The 15,990-nt window shown below is 48.8% G+C and overlaps 4 protein-coding genes across 4 annotated transcripts; 2 read left to right on the forward strand and 2 right to left on the reverse strand.

The window, feature by feature from the left end:
• Window positions 1-1,236: 1,236 nt before the first annotated feature.
• On the reverse strand, window positions 1,237-2,401 carry ETH_00015805 (60S ribosomal protein L14, putative; the record flags this gene model as incomplete). The annotated part of the gene is made up of 3 exons (XM_013374649.1): window positions 1,237-1,516; window positions 1,809-1,873; window positions 2,330-2,401. The coding sequence occupies 3 exons, from the start codon at window positions 2,399-2,401 to the stop codon at window positions 1,237-1,239; spliced, it is 417 nt and encodes a 138-aa protein (XP_013230103.1).
• Window positions 2,402-5,137: 2,736 nt separating this feature from the next.
• Window positions 5,138-6,333, forward strand: ETH_00015810 (uncharacterized protein; the record flags this gene model as incomplete). The annotated part of the gene is made up of 2 exons (XM_013374650.1): window positions 5,138-5,811; window positions 6,180-6,333. 2 exons carry the CDS (start codon window positions 5,138-5,140, stop codon window positions 6,331-6,333), a joined length of 828 nt encoding a protein of 275 aa, XP_013230104.1.
• A 1,238-nt stretch (window positions 6,334-7,571) lies between these two features.
• Window positions 7,572-14,159, forward strand: ETH_00015815 (endomembrane domain70-containing protein, putative; the record flags this gene model as incomplete). The annotated part of the gene is made up of 14 exons (XM_013374651.1): window positions 7,572-7,685; window positions 8,387-8,490; window positions 8,945-9,023; window positions 9,141-9,253; window positions 9,677-9,845; window positions 10,400-11,011; window positions 11,145-11,225; window positions 11,385-11,459; window positions 11,763-11,945; window positions 12,478-12,614; window positions 12,885-12,952; window positions 13,279-13,360; window positions 13,522-13,697; window positions 14,092-14,159. The coding sequence occupies 14 exons, from the start codon at window positions 7,572-7,574 to the stop codon at window positions 14,157-14,159; spliced, it is 2,061 nt and encodes a 686-aa protein (XP_013230105.1).
• A 356-nt stretch (window positions 14,160-14,515) lies between these two features.
• On the reverse strand, window positions 14,516-15,643 carry ETH_00015820 (uncharacterized protein; the record flags this gene model as incomplete). Its single annotated transcript, XM_013374652.1, has 4 exons — window positions 14,516-14,594; window positions 14,697-14,757; window positions 14,841-15,176; window positions 15,505-15,643. 4 exons carry the CDS (start codon window positions 15,641-15,643, stop codon window positions 14,516-14,518), a joined length of 615 nt encoding a protein of 204 aa, XP_013230106.1.
• Between the last annotated feature and the right edge of the window lie 347 nt (window positions 15,644-15,990).

Raw genomic sequence — 15,990 nt, forward strand, 5'->3', positions numbered from 1 at the left:
TGCGCCGCGGTGTTCAGGTGTATAGACATCTCGTGGACGCCGCTTGCCGCCTCGCTTTCTCCTTCGAAGTTAATTTGTGGCCACTTCGAAGTGGTTTTTGGAAATGAAGAAGATAAAAAGGAAAATAAAAGAGAAAATGAAGAACTGGAAAAAGAATTGAAAAAAGAAACGCAAAGTTGCTTGCTAGTTCGAGCACGCGGCTTGAATGCGGCTGAAACTCGACAGAGTTGAAACCAGTTCTTCTTTTGAAAACGAAAAAGTGCAAATTTTTCTTTTGAAAGTTATTTGAATGTGAAGTGTTCTTTGAAAACAATTTAAATGTCAATTGTTCTTCGCAAGTAAATCCTTTTCAGCCACTAGGACTTCAGCGGCTAACAAACTGCAGTGCAGCAGCAGCAGCAGCAGCAGCTGCTGCTGCTGTCCCATTTTTGTACATTTTGTACCCCGGCTTCTTTATTGTGCTGCTGCCGCCGGTTTATTTATTTTGCTGCTGCTGCTGGTTTATTTATTTTGCTGCTGCCGCTGGTTTATTTACTTTGCTGCTGCTGCCGGTTTACTTACTTTGCTGCTAATGCCCGCTTACTTATTTTGCTGCTGCTCCCAGTTCACCTACTTTGCTGCTGCTGCCGGTTTATTTATTTCGCTGCTGCTCCCAGTTCGTCTATTTTGCTGCTGCTGCCGGCTTACTTATTTTGCTGCTGCTACCCTGCTGCTGCTCCCAGCTTATCTATTTTGCTGCCGCAGCTGCTGCTGCAGCAGCAGCAAGTTAGTCGGCTGCTGGCTGGGAGACAAAGCAATTAGAGAATTTGAAAACGAGCTGAGGAATTAAATGGAGTTAAGAGTTAATTGAATTGCACTTAATTCCCCTTTTGTTTATTCAAAACAAAACATGCAATTAAATTAAATTCAAAAAGAACTTTCTGAATTGAATTGCATGTTTCGTTCAAACGGCATTTTGAATTCAATTCAACTTCAGTTTGGAGTACTTTTGAATGTAATTCAATTCGACTTTATTTTGGAACACTTTTGAATTCAATTCAACTTCACTTCGAAATGACTTTGAATTAAATTCAACTTCTGGTTTGAACGGCATTCCGAGTTGAACTCCACTTCCGATTTCGAACGGCTTTCCGAATTGAATTCAACTAATTTTCAGTATTTCTGAATTGAATTCGACTAATTGTGCAGAGTTTTCTGAATGCAGTTGACTGGTTTGCAGCTCCTTCGGAATTAAATTCAACTTTCCACTTTTTGCATGCGCTTGCCGAGCTTGGCGCGCACCGCCTGCGCGCGCTGCTTGCGCGCCACCATCAACTTGAACCGCTCGAAGTCCGTCAGCGCAGCCCTGCGCTGCTTCGCAATTCTTTTTCTTCCCCAAGAACTCTCGTTGAACTTTTTAATTACATCATCTTTTTCCAGCGCTTTGCGCAAAGTCACGCTGCGCACGCCGTGCGGGATCTTGAGCCGCATGTCCGTGAGCGCCACCCGCCGGATCGGAATCGACTGCCGACGCACTCTGAAGCCAAGTCGCACCGCAAACGAGCGATCAAATGCAAAAATCAAGCAATTAAATGCAAACGCCAACCAGTTTCGCCTTTACTTCACTCTTCTACGCAAAAATTCAACCACTTCCGTCTTTGTTCAACTTTTCGACGCTGCATAATGGAGCAATTCCGAAAAAACGGGAAATTCTGCACAGTTTTGATGCAAATTCGCAAACAAACGCCTCAGACCTGCTCAGCTTCGTTCAAGTTGTGGCCTAGTTTTGTCTTAGTTGAAACTCCTCGCGGATCTGCCGCGAATCTTACCCAGTGACGTTGGCGCCATCCACGAGGATTCTGTTGCCATTGATGATGTCCACAACAAAGCAGAGCTGCAGCGGAAAAGCGCAAAATGCGGAACTTCTAATGCAAAACAAAAAGAATAATCTTTAAATTCAAACGCACACATTCACAAAGTCCGCGGCGGCAGAGCTGGAGCCAAAAATACTCCATTTTCGTTCAGTTTCAAACGGCTAACGACGGAGTCCAGCATGCTGCCACACTGCTGCGGAGATGTACCCACAGCGCGAAAACAAACTGCAGCCTTCAGAGCTCCACTAATTTCAATTTCAATTTTAATTTCAAATTCAAGGATTAATGAGCAATTAGAGGGGAAAACGGAGGAACACAACGCCACTGGCCCTCCCCAGCCCCCACACTCGCGCGCGCAAAAAAGGCTGCAGCGAGCCTGTGAAGGCGAAACATGGGCGAAATCATGTTGGAAAAATAAAAAGAGTTAATTTAAAAAGAATATAAAGGGAAAAGACCAAGGACTTGGCGCTGCTGACCTTGCCCTCATCAGGCCCATACTGCACAACGCACAGCCGGCCAGGCTCGATGAACCTCCTGAACAGCGCCATTTTAACTGCTTTGTTTTCAATTATTTCCCTTTCCTAAAATGCGCGCCTCCGGCAGTTTTTAATTCTGCATGTTTCCCAACTCTCCCCGGAGATCAGCAGCACCAGCCCGCGCCTCCCCCCATCGCATGCGCGACGAAGATCGCCAACATGCAGCCCCAGAAACAATTCAAGAAAGCCCCACTTGGCTCCAATTTTTGCATCTATTTTTCAAATTAAAAAACAACTAAAACTGTATAAACATTGCCTCTCTATCACGGTAAAGGTGTGGCTTGGAAGCAATACCTTTCGGCCCAACTGTGGTGTTTTCGTGGAACGCGAACACACCCTGCCTGCAGGGCGAAACTTGAATTTTCGTAGCACTTTTGCTGCTAATTACATTAAAACTTGTTCAGATTTCTCATATTTTTGTTTATCGGCAAGTGCTTTGCAAGATCTGCAATGATTCTGTCGATTCAGCCTAGCCGCCACAACAAGATTGGATCCAAGATGGGTATACGCCCTAGCAGATCCATTCCGAACGTTACAACTAGAAGAATTGCTTCTTCTCTTGTCCTTCTGTTTTTGTGTGGATTGAAGTGCTAAATGGTATTCATTTGAGAGTGCTAAGGAGCCCTGAATCACCAAATATGGGGAAAAGTTAGGGAAAAATTGAACAATTTTGTCAGTTAGTAAGGCCACCAGGGCCACAATAAGAAGTATTTCCCTACTCTAATATAGACTTAGCAAGGCTGCATATGTAAAGCAACGACGGAACACGGGACTTCGTCATACTTTACAGATCTAGCCAAAGAATGCATGCACTCAGTATTGTGCTTTCAACATAATAATGCATTTCTATGTTTCCTCAGTAGTTGCGCGTTCAAGAATTAAAGCATGTCCTATATTTATAAAGGGCTTACTTGCGTTTTCTTCTTTTTGAAAATAGAATATTGCCTGCCGGTGTATTCTGCCACATGAACGGGAGAATGTGATGTTGAATAAATATGGAAATGCTGAAAATGAGAAATGTAAATCAAACTTGGAGTTCTTATTCGAAACGTGGACAAGAAAGAGTTCTCATTCATTAAATTACGTTTAAAAGAATACATTTTTGCACAAAATTGTTGCAAGTTGTTTGCAAGTTGTTTGCAGCGGGGCAACTGCTGCTGTGCTGCATGCTTTCTGCAAGAAACCTGAAAGTAAATAATGAATTCAAATATATCAACCACTAAATATGAACTCAAAGTGTCTCAGGCGCTAAGTATGATGCCTTTCAATTAAGTCTACGAAGTTCCAGATTCGAACAGCCAGAGCTCACGAATTTCTCGAGGATTCATCTCTTAGTCGTTTATATTTTAAGTTAAATAATTACTTCAATTACTTTATTTGAATAAAATTTGATGAAGTAAAAAGATGAATCTTTCACCTTCCCTTTCTTCCCATTCACCTTTTTGCCTGTTCAAGTCCCATTCACTGAAGCAGTTCGAAACAAAGAAGTAAACATTTAAACACTGAATAAAACATTTAACAACAGAATAAAACATTTAACAGCAGAATAAAACATTTAGCAGAACAAAAGACTCAACAAAGCTGCCTCGTCACAGAGTTAGGCGCACAAAAGTCCGTCAAGTTGCAGAGAAACTGCATGCAAAAGATGAAATTCAGGACTTGGTATATGTATATAAACTCTGAGTCAAAATGTATAAAGACTGTTTGACTTCTTCAGCCACTTATTAGCAGCAAATTGATGGGAGAAAGTGCAGAATAAGACAAAGTCTTTAGCGCTTCGAGTTGGACTTGCTGCAGCAGACAGCAGCAGCCTGTGCTGCAGTGAAGCAGCTACACCCAGAAATGTGAAATGCGTGAGGCAGCGAACTCGAGTGCATGCAAGCCAAGCCCCGCGAGCAAAGACAATAAGATCTCTTTGGCTGCAATTGTATTAAGAATTGCAGCTCGAAGGGAAAGTTTGAAAACAGATTATGCAGAAGTTGCTGCGGCTGCGAAGAAAGTGCTTTCTGCTGCAGTGCTGCGCAGCGGCTCCTTCCGCGGGGACTGGGAGCGGATTCGCAGTTGGCTTTCGCCGATCTCCGCAACGAATTCGCTAAATAGAATTAATTAAACGTTTTAATTGGATTTTGGGGGTCGAAATTGAAGCCGGAGGAGCTCGAGAGGCCTGATGGGCGTTGGAGCTTTCTGCACGCAGCTGCAGCCCGGCGATCTGCTGCGTGTTCGTGAATTTGCAGTGGCTCGCGCGGCGCGGCGGGCGCTGGAGCTCCGAAACTTCAGTGTCATTCAATAAATTCCCTCAAATAGTATTTGCTGTTCTCTTTGTGCCTGCATGGGGGCTCGAGTTTAAAGAATCGGCGGCGGCGACGGGCTGATCTGGGTGGCGCCGGCAGGGAGCTGCGCAAGCCGCGCGGACGTGGCTTTTCCGCGGCTCTTTTCGCGAACTGCCGCGCATGGCTTTTGTATTTGTCTTTTTTGAGGTTTTTAGACCAAAACTGGGCCGAAGTTCGTGGCGAAAGGGGCTGTCGGGGTGAGCACACAGTCGGCGGCGCCGGCGGGCAGCCTCGGCGTCCGGGTGTCTGTACACCGCAGTGCCGCGCGCGCGCTTCGCGATTTCGGGACATCGCGGACACAATTTTGGGCTTCGGTTTCCGCAGCGGTTCTGGCCGCGAGTTTCGCCGCCGCGAAGCCGCAAGCAAGCCGCAGGCGCGCAGCTGGTCCGCAGCAGCAGCAGCAGCAGCAGCAGGAAAGATGGCGCCGGCGCTGCAGCGGTGGTCGGTGGTGCACGACGCGCTGAACTACTCGACGGCCGTGTTCTGGCTGCTGGCGTACGGGGCCGTGCTGCAGAAAGTGCACCGGGAGCGCAGCGCGTGCGGGCTTTCTTTCCAAACGCTGTTTGCACTCGTGGTGGTGGAAGTGAGCAACGTGCTGCTGATCCTGAGCCTGCTGGCCTTCCACGGCAAGCCCTTCCACCTGGACTTTTTCCTGGTGGACTGCACTTCGGCGCTGGTGTCCATTTGGGCCTTCGTGCACCTTTTCCGGAACTTCCGGGCCTCTTACGAGAAGCAGCGGGACAGCTTTGGCCAGAAGTACCTGCGGCTGCTGCGGCTGCCCTCCTGCGGCGCCTCGGGGCACCTCTTTTTCCTTTATTTGCTGTCTTTCGTGTTGTCTTTTTCCATGTTTTTGCTGCGGCGTTCGCCGCACGCGCCGTCGCTGGGCGAAGTGGCCCGCAGCAGCAGCAGCAGCAGACTTGCTGTCGGTTTGCTGCTGTCGCTCTGGGAGTGCTTCAACGACAGCGTCTTGGCCCTGGCGCTGCTGCCGCAGCTCCAGATGTTCTACAGCAAACGGCCCCGCAAAGTTTCCAATCTGCTCGGCACTTTTGTGGCGATGCTTTTCTGCGCCAGAGTCCTCGCGTTCCTCTACTGGTCAGCTGTACATACACCCCGCGAGGGCTCGACGCAGCGCGCGTTCCACTTCTTCTGCTTTTGCTTTTCCTCCAGCTTTCTTTTCTTTCTTCTCTTTACATCTCTTTTTCGCGTCTTGCATGCAGTTGCGGCGGGCTGCAGCAGCTGTGCACACGCACGCGGTGTACGTACAGTGCAGTTGCATGCGCCTGTTCGGGTGGCGTCCACTTGGAGCTGATGGAAAGCGCCGTTTCACCTCATTCAGTTTACTTAATTTAATTCAATTAATTCAATTAATTTTATTAATTTAATTACATTTAACTAATTTAGTTTAGTTTTTTCGACTTATTCCGCTTGATTTGCTTCCGTCGCCTTGTATTGCGTCGCAGGCTCTCCTTCCCGCTCTTCCACCGCAGCCAGCCCACCGGCCGCGGCATTCACCTCGCCACTGAGGCTCTTAACATTTTAATTTTGTTGGACTTTTTGTATTATTACGTGAAGGCCAAACTGGCCGGCCAGGAGGACATTGCCTTGCCCATTTGAACGCCGAAACACCCCATGCATGCGCCACGCATGCATTTGCGTGCATGCGTGCATGCAGTGGGCGCTGCAGAAGTGTGGAATTGTGAACCTTGTGTTGATTGGATCTGAAATGAACTGTCAGTCTTTTGCTGGCTGAGTTGGGCGCAGCAGAGACGGGCGAAATGCGTTTCAAGTGCTGCGGTGTACGTACACCCGAGCGGGGCGGCCCCACAGATCCGCACTCCGAAACAAACTGTCCAGCCTCCAGTGGAAATCATTTCTTTTGTTTTGCACTTTCGACAAGGACAGCCAGACGCGCGGACACTTCGCCGCCTGCGGGGAACTTGAAGGTCTTTCAAATTGTGATTTCACGATGCGCTGTACATACACTCCAACTACACTTCAAAGGCACTTTTAAGGCACTTTAAATGCACTTTCGATAAATTTACTTTTGATGCACTCTAGATACACTTTAGATGGATACTTCAGATGCACTGTAGATACACTTTACACTCACCGTAGATACACTTCAGATACGCTTTAGACACACTCTTGATAGATAACTAAAGTTCACTTTACATACACTTCAGATGCACTTTTGGTACACTTTAATTACACTTTAAATACATTTTAAATACAGTTTGAATACATTTTAAATGCATTTTTAATGCATTTTAAATGCAGTTTAGATTCGGGATTTTATTTTACTTCCGAGACACTTCGCCCGAGCCTCCCCCCACCTAGGCGGCGGGAAGGACCCGCGGGCGAAGGCTGCAGTTGGGAGTCTATTTTGAATTATTTTAAAAATAAAATAAAATAGTATTATAAACTAATTTAAAAGTAAAAATAATTCAAATTGTGAGGAAAGCGGCGGTCAGCAGCTGCTGAGTGACGCGAGTGACTGAGACGATCCGAAACTTGAACGGAGCAGCCGGGGGGAGCTGCAGGGGGCCTCAAATCGAAAGCTGCAAAGACTTTTGCAAACTTTGAGCGATTATAAATATAAAAAAAAGAAAAGTGAGTTAAAATTGAAGAAAAATATAGAAGAATTCTGCGGTGTCGCGCGGCCGACGGGTACCGACGACGGACTGCATGCGCGGCTCTGTTGGAGTGTACAGACAGCGGCGGAACGCACAAAGTGTCTTTTTGAATTTAAATGTGCTTTTGAGGCTTCAGTTTGTCCCCAAGTGGAATGCTTCGCGTCGAGGGGCAAATCTTTTTTCCTTTTTTCCACTTTTGCTGCAACTTCGCGGGCAAAGATGGCGGCCAGTCCGCGAAACTCGCCCTGGCTTTCCCTGCTGCTCCTCTTGGGGCCATTTTTTAACTTCGGCGCCGCCCCAGCCGCCTCTCTAGTCCCTGGAATGGGCCCTACGGTAACACCGCACTCCCCAGGGGCCCCCCAGCCAGCTGGCCCACAGAATGGCCCGCGGGCTCAGCCCCAAGGGGCCTCTAAGGGGCCCCTCAAGGGGCCCCCAGGGTTCCTTCGGGGGCCTCCTGTGTGGCCCTGGGGGCCCCCCAGGGGCCCCAGAGTGGCTCAGCTGGGGGCCTTAAAGCAGCTTTCAAAAGCGAAATTTCACGAGACCGAAATACCACTAAAAGCAAAATTTCACTAAGACCGAAATATCACTAAGACCGAAGTATCACGAAGACAGAAATTCCACTCAGTGAAATTTGGCTGAGTGCAAAATACCCCAACTCGTGAAATATGACGAAGACCTTTTTGCTGTGCTGCGTGCTGTTTGTATGACTACTCAAGCGAAATTCCACGAAGTTCAAAATGCCACTAAGTTCAAAACATCACAAAGTTCAAAACATCGAAATATGGCTGAGACCTTTTTGCTGCATGCATTACGTGCTGCTGAGAACAATCTAAGCGAAATAGCACGAAGTCCAAACTCTCTGAAACTCCCAACTCGTAGAAGCAAAAACCATGAAAATGCGGCTAAGTCCTTTTCGCTGCATGCACTATATACCTGCGGCAGTGAAACTGAAATATGCCTAAGTCCAAACCCTTGGAAGCAAAAAACATGAAAATGCGGCTAAGTCCTTTTTGCTGCACTTGCTGCTGCTGCAGGACTACGCAGAGGGCCAGCGCGTGGCCGTGCAGATTTCTTCGCTGCAGTCCGTCCAGGGCATTTTGCCCGTAGACCCTTTTGGCCCCAACCTGCCTTTCTGCCGGTGAGACCGCCAAGTAAGAAGTGCTGCGTGCCGCATGCATGCGCGCATGCATGCATGCATGCATGCATGCATGCATGCATGCGTGCATGCACGCGTGCATGCGTGCATGCGTGCGTGCATGCATGCGTGCATGCGTGCGTGCATGCGTGCGTGCATGCGTGCGTGCATGCATGCGTGCGTGCATGCATGCGTGCGTGCATGTGTGCGTGCGTGCGTGCATGCGTGCATGCATGCGCTACTCTTTGCCTCTCTTCTGCATGCATGCTTGCATGCATGCATGCACCTTCTTTTGCATGCATGCATGCGTTCCTCTTTGCCTGCTTTTTTATCTGTGCATTGAATTATCCATTTCTGGGCGTTTTTGCGTCTTTTTCTCCGTTTTCGTTCGTTTTTGTTGCCAAATGTACTTCTGAATTGGCCCATTTGATTCGTTTTGTTTTATTTGTTTCTCCAGCCCGCAAACAACAGAAATTGAAGAAAACAATTTGGGCCAAATGCTGATGGCAGATCGGGTGCAGAATTCTTTGTACGAGGTGGGCTGTTGTGTCTTGTTGAAAGTTGTGCGAGTTCGCGGGATTGTTGAATTTCTTTTTTCTCTTTTCTTTTTTAAATGCTTCTGCTGCTGCTGCTGCTTCTAAAATGTCCTTTAGGTCTACTTTTTAAAGAACTCTTCTTGCAAAACCCTCTGCAAAGATGTGCCTCTTACTGAAGACATCAAGCAGCAGCTGCAGCGGCTCGTCAGGGACAAATACATGTTCCACGTGTACGTACACCCCACCGCCCCTCGCCACTCTCTTTTGCACGCAAAATTGCATGCAAACTGCATGCAAAGTGCATGCAACTTGCATGCAAAATTGCATGCACTTTGCTTGCAATTTTGCACGCATGTTGCATGCGAAATTGCACGCAGATTCAGTCTAGTGTGCCCGTTTCGTGCGACTGGGGTGTACGTACACCTGAGAGTGCGCGCCGGCCGCAGCTCCCGTTGCATGCGCAGCAGCAGAGTGACCAGTGGACCACTTGGAGCCCTTTTGAGTTTCTGATGCAAACCAAGTCCATTTTCTGGAACTTGCTGCAGTTTGCGTCCCAGTGTGCCTTCGAAGGCGCATGCAAGTGCCTGCGCGCTGCGCAAAGCCCCACCTGCCGCTGCTGCTGCTGCTGCTGCTGCTGCTGCTGCGGCCTGCAGGCTGGTGGACCAGCTCTACGCGCTGCAGCTGGTCCACCGCACCAATGGGACCAGTGGTTACACCATTGGTGTCCCCGTCGGCTTCGAGCGCGAGGGCCGCATTTTCGTTTATAACCACTACAGAATAATTCTCCACTACCACGCCGACGCGGAGGACGCCAAGCCAGCCGTGAGGCCTCGGCGCGCAGCTAGCTAGCTAGCTGGCTAGCTGGCTGGCTGGCCGGCTAGCTAGGTGGCTAGCTAGCTAGCTGGCTAGCTAGCTAGCTGGCTGGCTAGCTAGGTGGCTGGCTAGCTAGGTGGCTGGCTAGCTAGGTGGCTGGCTAGCTGGGTGGCTAGCTAGCTGGGTGGCTAGCTAGCTGGGTGGCTAGCTAGCTGGGTGGCTAGCTAGCTGGGTGGCTAGCTAGCTGGGTGGCTAGCTAGCTGGGTGGCTAGCTAGCTAGCTAGGTGGCTAGCTAGCTGCGCAGCTGGGTGTGCAGCCACTTGTATGGCTGGCTGCGCGCGCAGCTAGCTGCGGCGCAGCTAGCTGTGCGAATGGCCACGCAACAAGCTAGCTAGCTAGCTAGCTGTCTATGGAGCGAGCTAGCCAGCTAGCTAGCTAGCTATCTATGGGGCGAGCGAGCTAGCTAGCTAGCTAAAGACCTAGCCATCTAGCTAGCTAGCTAGCTGTGGCCGAGGTAGGTGGGGCGAGCTGGAGTGTTTGTGTGGTTTGTTTGTTTCGAGCAGAGACTGTTTAAACTGCCGTGGGATTCCGGGACTCCTCACTACCGAATAGTTCGTTTGGAAATAGTTCCGGTGTCTGTACAGCACGAGTTGGACGAGGCGGGGAACTTGCTGTGCGGGCTGCAGGGCGGGGAGCAGCAGCAGCAGCAGCAGCAGCAGCAGCAGCAGCAGGAGGGGGGCAGCGGGGACTCGAGTTCGATTCCTTTTTCTTCGTTTCCAGCGTTCAGCTTCAAAGCCGACGACGAAGTGGACTCTGCAGACATCAGCGAGACCGGCCCGGACCCCCTTTACTTGAGTTTTTCTTACGACGTGGTTTTCCGGCCAAGTCCGATTCAGTGGAGCGAACGCTGGGACATTTACTTGGCGAACGCGCGGGACCGGCCGCTGATCCACTGGTTCTCAATAGTGAATTCGCTGGTGGTTTTGCTGCTGCTGTCGGCCCTTGTGGCCATGATCTTGCTGCGCGTGCTGTACCGGGACATCAGCCGCTACAACGACCTCCTCGCGGACGAGGAAGACGCCGAGGAAAAGGGCTGGAAACTTCTCCACGGAGATGTTTTCCGAAAACCTGCACATTCAACTGTTCTTGCGGCGCTCACGGGGTCCGGAATGCAGGTGATTCCGCTGCTGCTGCAGGTCGCGGGCCGCCGCCCGCGCCCCCGCCAAACTTGAATTCCCACGGAAACCTGCGCAAAAAGAAAGCTTTCTTCCCCGAAAAACACTCTTTTGCAAATTGTTTTCCCTGCAGCTGGTCGGAATGGCTTTTGTTACCGTCATTTTTGCGGGTTTGGGCGTTTTCTCGCCCGCGTTTCGCGGCAGTTTGCTCCAGGTACGCAGGTGTACGTACACCTCAAACGCCGGCCTACTGCAGTGGCTCGCCTCCTCAGGCTCTCTGACTGCACTTTTAATTGCGACTCTGCCGGCGACTTGTTGCCGTTTTGAGTTCTTTTTCCATTTTAGAAAAGACCTGCTGCGACTTGTGCCCCAGACCATGCTGATCCTCTGGACCGTCATGGGGGCGGTCGCTGGGTACACTTCGGCAAGGATGTACAAGCTCTTCAAGGTTCGTCTCAGCTGCCTCCCTCAGTTTGATTGTATTCAATATGCTTTTCCTGAATTGAGTTTTATTGAGTTTAGTTTAATTGCTTTAACTGAACTGCGTTTCAAAAGCAACTTGAAGTGCTTTCCCTGCGGACACAAGACAGAAGCAAGTCTGCCGACCCTCACGAACTGGAACATGCATCAAAATGGAGGAAATTCGCTGCCGCACACTCTCTGCAGGACTTGGCGTGCAGAGCGCGTCTGCAGAGTGTCTCAAAGCCGAAGCGGCAGTCCTTTGCGTCGTGGCTGCGCTGCTGCGCCGCAGTCCGTGAACTGGAAACTGACCACGATCCGCACTGCGCTGGTCTTCCCCGGAGTGGTCTTTTCTGTCTTCTTCTTCATGAATGTTCTTCTTTGGGCCCAGCAATCTTCAGCGGCCGTCAGCTTCGCCGGCCTTCTCGCCCTCCTGGCCCTTTGGTTCGGCATCAGCATTCCCCTCGTCTTTCTGGTGCGCCCCAGCGCTCTGCACTTTCGTCTCTTTCGCAAGTCTCTTCAAGTTTGTATTTATGTATATTACCATGTCTATATATATAGGTATATACATATATGTATATGTATATACCTATATATATACATATATATATATATATATATATATATATGGATGCATGTATGTGAGTACTATACATAAGCTACTTGTAGAGGCATTATATATGTATATATATTATATGTACATGTATATATATATGTGTATATATATGTATACTTGCAGAGGCATATATATATATATATATGTTACATATATATATCTATATATGTAACATATATATACACATATATATATTGGTGTTAGATAAAGGTAAAATGTGGAAAAGAATATTCGAAGTAAAGGCGAGAGTGGGTAGCTTAGTCTGAAGTGTATGGACACTGGAGGAGGGGGCGTGTGGCTGGCAGCAGCAGCAGCAGCTGTTGCTTTGCTGCACTTTTTTCGCTGGCAGCAGCAGCAGCAGCAGCTTTGCTGCGCCGTTTTGTTTGTTCAGGGCGCCTACTGCGGCTTCAAACAGCCCGCAATTTCCATTCCTGTTCGCATCAACAAAATCCCAAGACAAGTCCCGCAGCAGCCCTGGTTCATGCACCCAGTCTTGTGCTCCTTAGTGGGCGGGGCCCTTCCCTTTGGGTGAGCAGCAGCAGCAGCAGCAGCAGCAGCTACAGCTGCAGCAGCAGTTGCAGCAGCGGCTGCAGCAGAAGCCGCACAGACGGGAGAAGTAGCCTTTTTTGGATGCAGCAATTAGTGTAGACATCCATAGTGGCAGCTTAATCACATTTGTAAATGTGCGTTTGAAATAAAATTTGAATTTGACTTGCGCTGGGGTGTATGTACACTGGGGTGTATGTACACTGGGGTGCCTGTGCGTTGGGGTGTATGTACACCTCGCTGCGCTTTCAGGGCGATGCTCACTGAGCTGTTCTTTCTTTTTTCTTGCATATGGCAGCATCGTTTCTACTATCTCTTTGGTACGCAGCAGTTTGCATAATTACTTTATTTACTTTTGCTTTTCTATTTGTTTCCAATGAATGGCCGTGTGAAAGAAGACTGAACTCTGCTGCTGCTGCTGCGGCTGCAAAGAATGAGATGTTCATTATGTTACATTTATAATTATGTTTCTGCTATTTGCCATTCTAACTGGCATTGTTATTGCATGCAAGCACGAACTGCAAGGTGTAGCCACAGCAGATGTTTGCGGTTTTGGAAAGCAAACAAAAAGTTGGAAACAAATTTCATATAATTAAAGCACCTTTGTTGTGGCCTGCATGCGCCGCGTGTCTGCTGTTTGCTGCAGGCTTTTTGTTTCTGGTTTTGATAATTTTGTGTGTCACTTGTGCTGAGATCTCCATCACTTTTGTTTACTTCCAGCTGGTGTGGTGAGTTATTAAGAGTCCGAACTTGCAGTTCCGTGGCAGCAGCAGACGAGTCCTTGGCGAGGACCACGCCGCCGCAGCAGCAGCACGCGTGCTGCTGCTGCGGCTTCGTCTGACGCCGCCGCTGCTGCTGCTGCTGCTGCTGCTGCTGCTGCTGCGTGCAGCGAAAACTACAACTGGTGGTGGCGCTCGTTCCTGTGCAGCGCCACCAGCGGGGTGTACGTGATGCTGTACGCCATTTACTACTTCCACTCGCGCTTGAGTTTGTCCCACACTACTGGCACTTTAGTTTATTTCGGATATTCTTTCATCATGGCCTACGCCTGCTTCATCCTCACAGGTACTGCCAGCCTCGACTCTGTGCAGAAAGCTGTTCAAAAGTGGCTTCAAACTTCCATCTTTCAAGTATACTTTGAAGCGTCTTTATGTTTAAAAGTATATTTAAAAGGTTCATCTTTAAAGTACATTAAAAGCATCTTCAGGATTTTCATCTTTGATGTATATTTAAAGGTATACTTAAAAGGTTCATCTTTAAAGTATATTAAAAGCATCTTTAAAGTGTATTTAAAAGTATATTTAAAATTTTCATTTTAGTAAATCTAGAAAAATATTATCTAAAAATTTTGCAGCTTTTCTGGCTAAGTGCGAAGCTGGTTGCTTGTTGAAACATTTAATTTGAAGTTCCAGAATAAGTTTTTATCTTTTTAATTGGACTTTTGATATTTTGTTTGCAGGCGCTGTTGGGTTCATGGCTTCGTTTTTCTTCCTTCGGAAGATATATTCTTCAATTAAAGTTGACTGAAGCAGCAGCAGCAGCAACAGCAGCAGCAGCAGCAGGAGCTGCAGCAGCAGCTGTGCTGCTTCGAGCCACGAGACAGCAGCTGCAGCGGAAGCTGCAGCAAAAGGGCTGTTTGCAGCGAAATAAATAAAGGAATTTGTTTTCCTGATATTCATTCTTGAGAAGTGAAATGAAAACGGCGAAGTCGGGAAGAAGTCGCTGGGCTGTACAGACACATCCCCTCAGTGAACAGAGTCCAGAATAAAACATTTAAAGTTCGACAAAAGTTTTAAAATATAACTTGAGTTCAAACAATTGGGATTTGTGTCCAGCAGAAGAATCGGGCGCGAGATGTCGACCTGTCGACCCCTTTGCAGCACTTAATCGTCCACAGCAGCAGCAGCAGCAGCAGCAGCAGCAGCAGCAGCAGCAGCACCTGTCTTGTCCCAGCCATCGGGTCTGCGTCGCGCACAGCATGAGGCATGCACGAAACAGTGCAGCGGGGGAACAGCAACGGCAGCAGCAGCAGCAGCAGCAGCAGCACAGACTGGCGGAGCTTACAAGTCGAGCAGCTGGTCGATTTGGTCTTCTGGAACTCCGAGGCGGCTTCTGGTGAACTGGCCTAACGTGATCAATGATTGAATTGAATAAAATAAATAAAATAAATAAAATAAATGGAAAGGTTTTGCATCTTGAAAAGCCCACGAATGATAAATATGTTGTCTGTCCAGCGGTCTGTGGCTGCGCGGGCAAACGAAATCTCCTGCTGCAGCTGCTGGAACTGCAGCGGGTCGCAGCAAGAAGCAGCACGAGCCTCTTCTTGCAGCAGTCGAAGTTTCTTTTCGAGTTGATCTGCTTCGGCGAGGAGGGCCTCTGCTGCTGCTGCCTGTTGCAGCAGCAGCAGCAGCTGCAGCGGCGCTGCGGAGGCGAACTCGAGTTGCAACTCACTGCAGAAGCCAGGGACTCCAGATCTGCTGCTGGGGCCTGCAGGGCCAGCAGCTTCGCCTTTTGTTCTCTGAAGGCTGCGCGTGATTGCTGCTGCTGCAGCAGCAGCAGCAACGAATAGCCCACCTCAGGCTTCGCAGCTCCGCGTCTTGCTGAGCGAAAGCTTGGCTCTTAAGTGCCCTGACGGACTATTGAAATAAATGAACTTCTTAGTTGTTTCAAAATGCAAAAACTGCGCTCGATGCGGGCAGTGGGGCGGCACTGGGATTACCAAAAGACTGAAGAAGCGGCGACCTTGTCGGTTTGAACAAGATTTTCGTCGAGCAGCATTTTGACCGCGTCTTCGCGGAAGTTTCAATTTCATTCGTGACCAAAGAAGAAAAATTATGATCCAATTTAATTTTGAAAAGACAGAAGGGCTGACCTTTCGCTTGCATGCTTCTGTAACCTGCTTTTTCCGCCAGTTTCTCGATTTCCTTCGACCCGAAGAAAGAATCGGAATCCAGCACGAGCTTGTGCAGCACGCGGAGCTTGTCCTCTGAAGTCTGCTTTGGTTTCACCATTTTCGTGAAAGTTTTATTGGAAATTGCAAGTAGGGGGTAGTTGCCAAACAGAACAGCGTGGGTACGTGTTTGCACTGGCAGCTGACGGAAGCAGCAGCTCCAGCGTGAGCTTCCCTGCGGTATGCAGACACTTGCAGCTTCCTGCTGCAGCTCAGCTACGAAGGACCAATTAAAACCTATTCACCAAAAATTGTGGAGTAGACAAAAGAGTTTTTCGCTTCACGGAGTTGTGAAGCAACGGCGCTGCACACTCAGCTAAGCCCAGCAGCTCGTGCTGCCGCAACAACGGCTGCAGCAAGTACTTGCAGAAGCTGCTCAGCATTTAAAAGGCAAGAATTATATATTTA

The sequence above is a fragment of the Eimeria tenella genome, genomic scaffold (assembly GCF_000499545.2).
Source record: "Eimeria tenella Houghton genomic scaffold, Eth_scaff22, whole genome shotgun sequence".
Classification (NCBI taxonomy): domain Eukaryota; phylum Apicomplexa; class Conoidasida; order Eucoccidiorida; family Eimeriidae; genus Eimeria; species Eimeria tenella.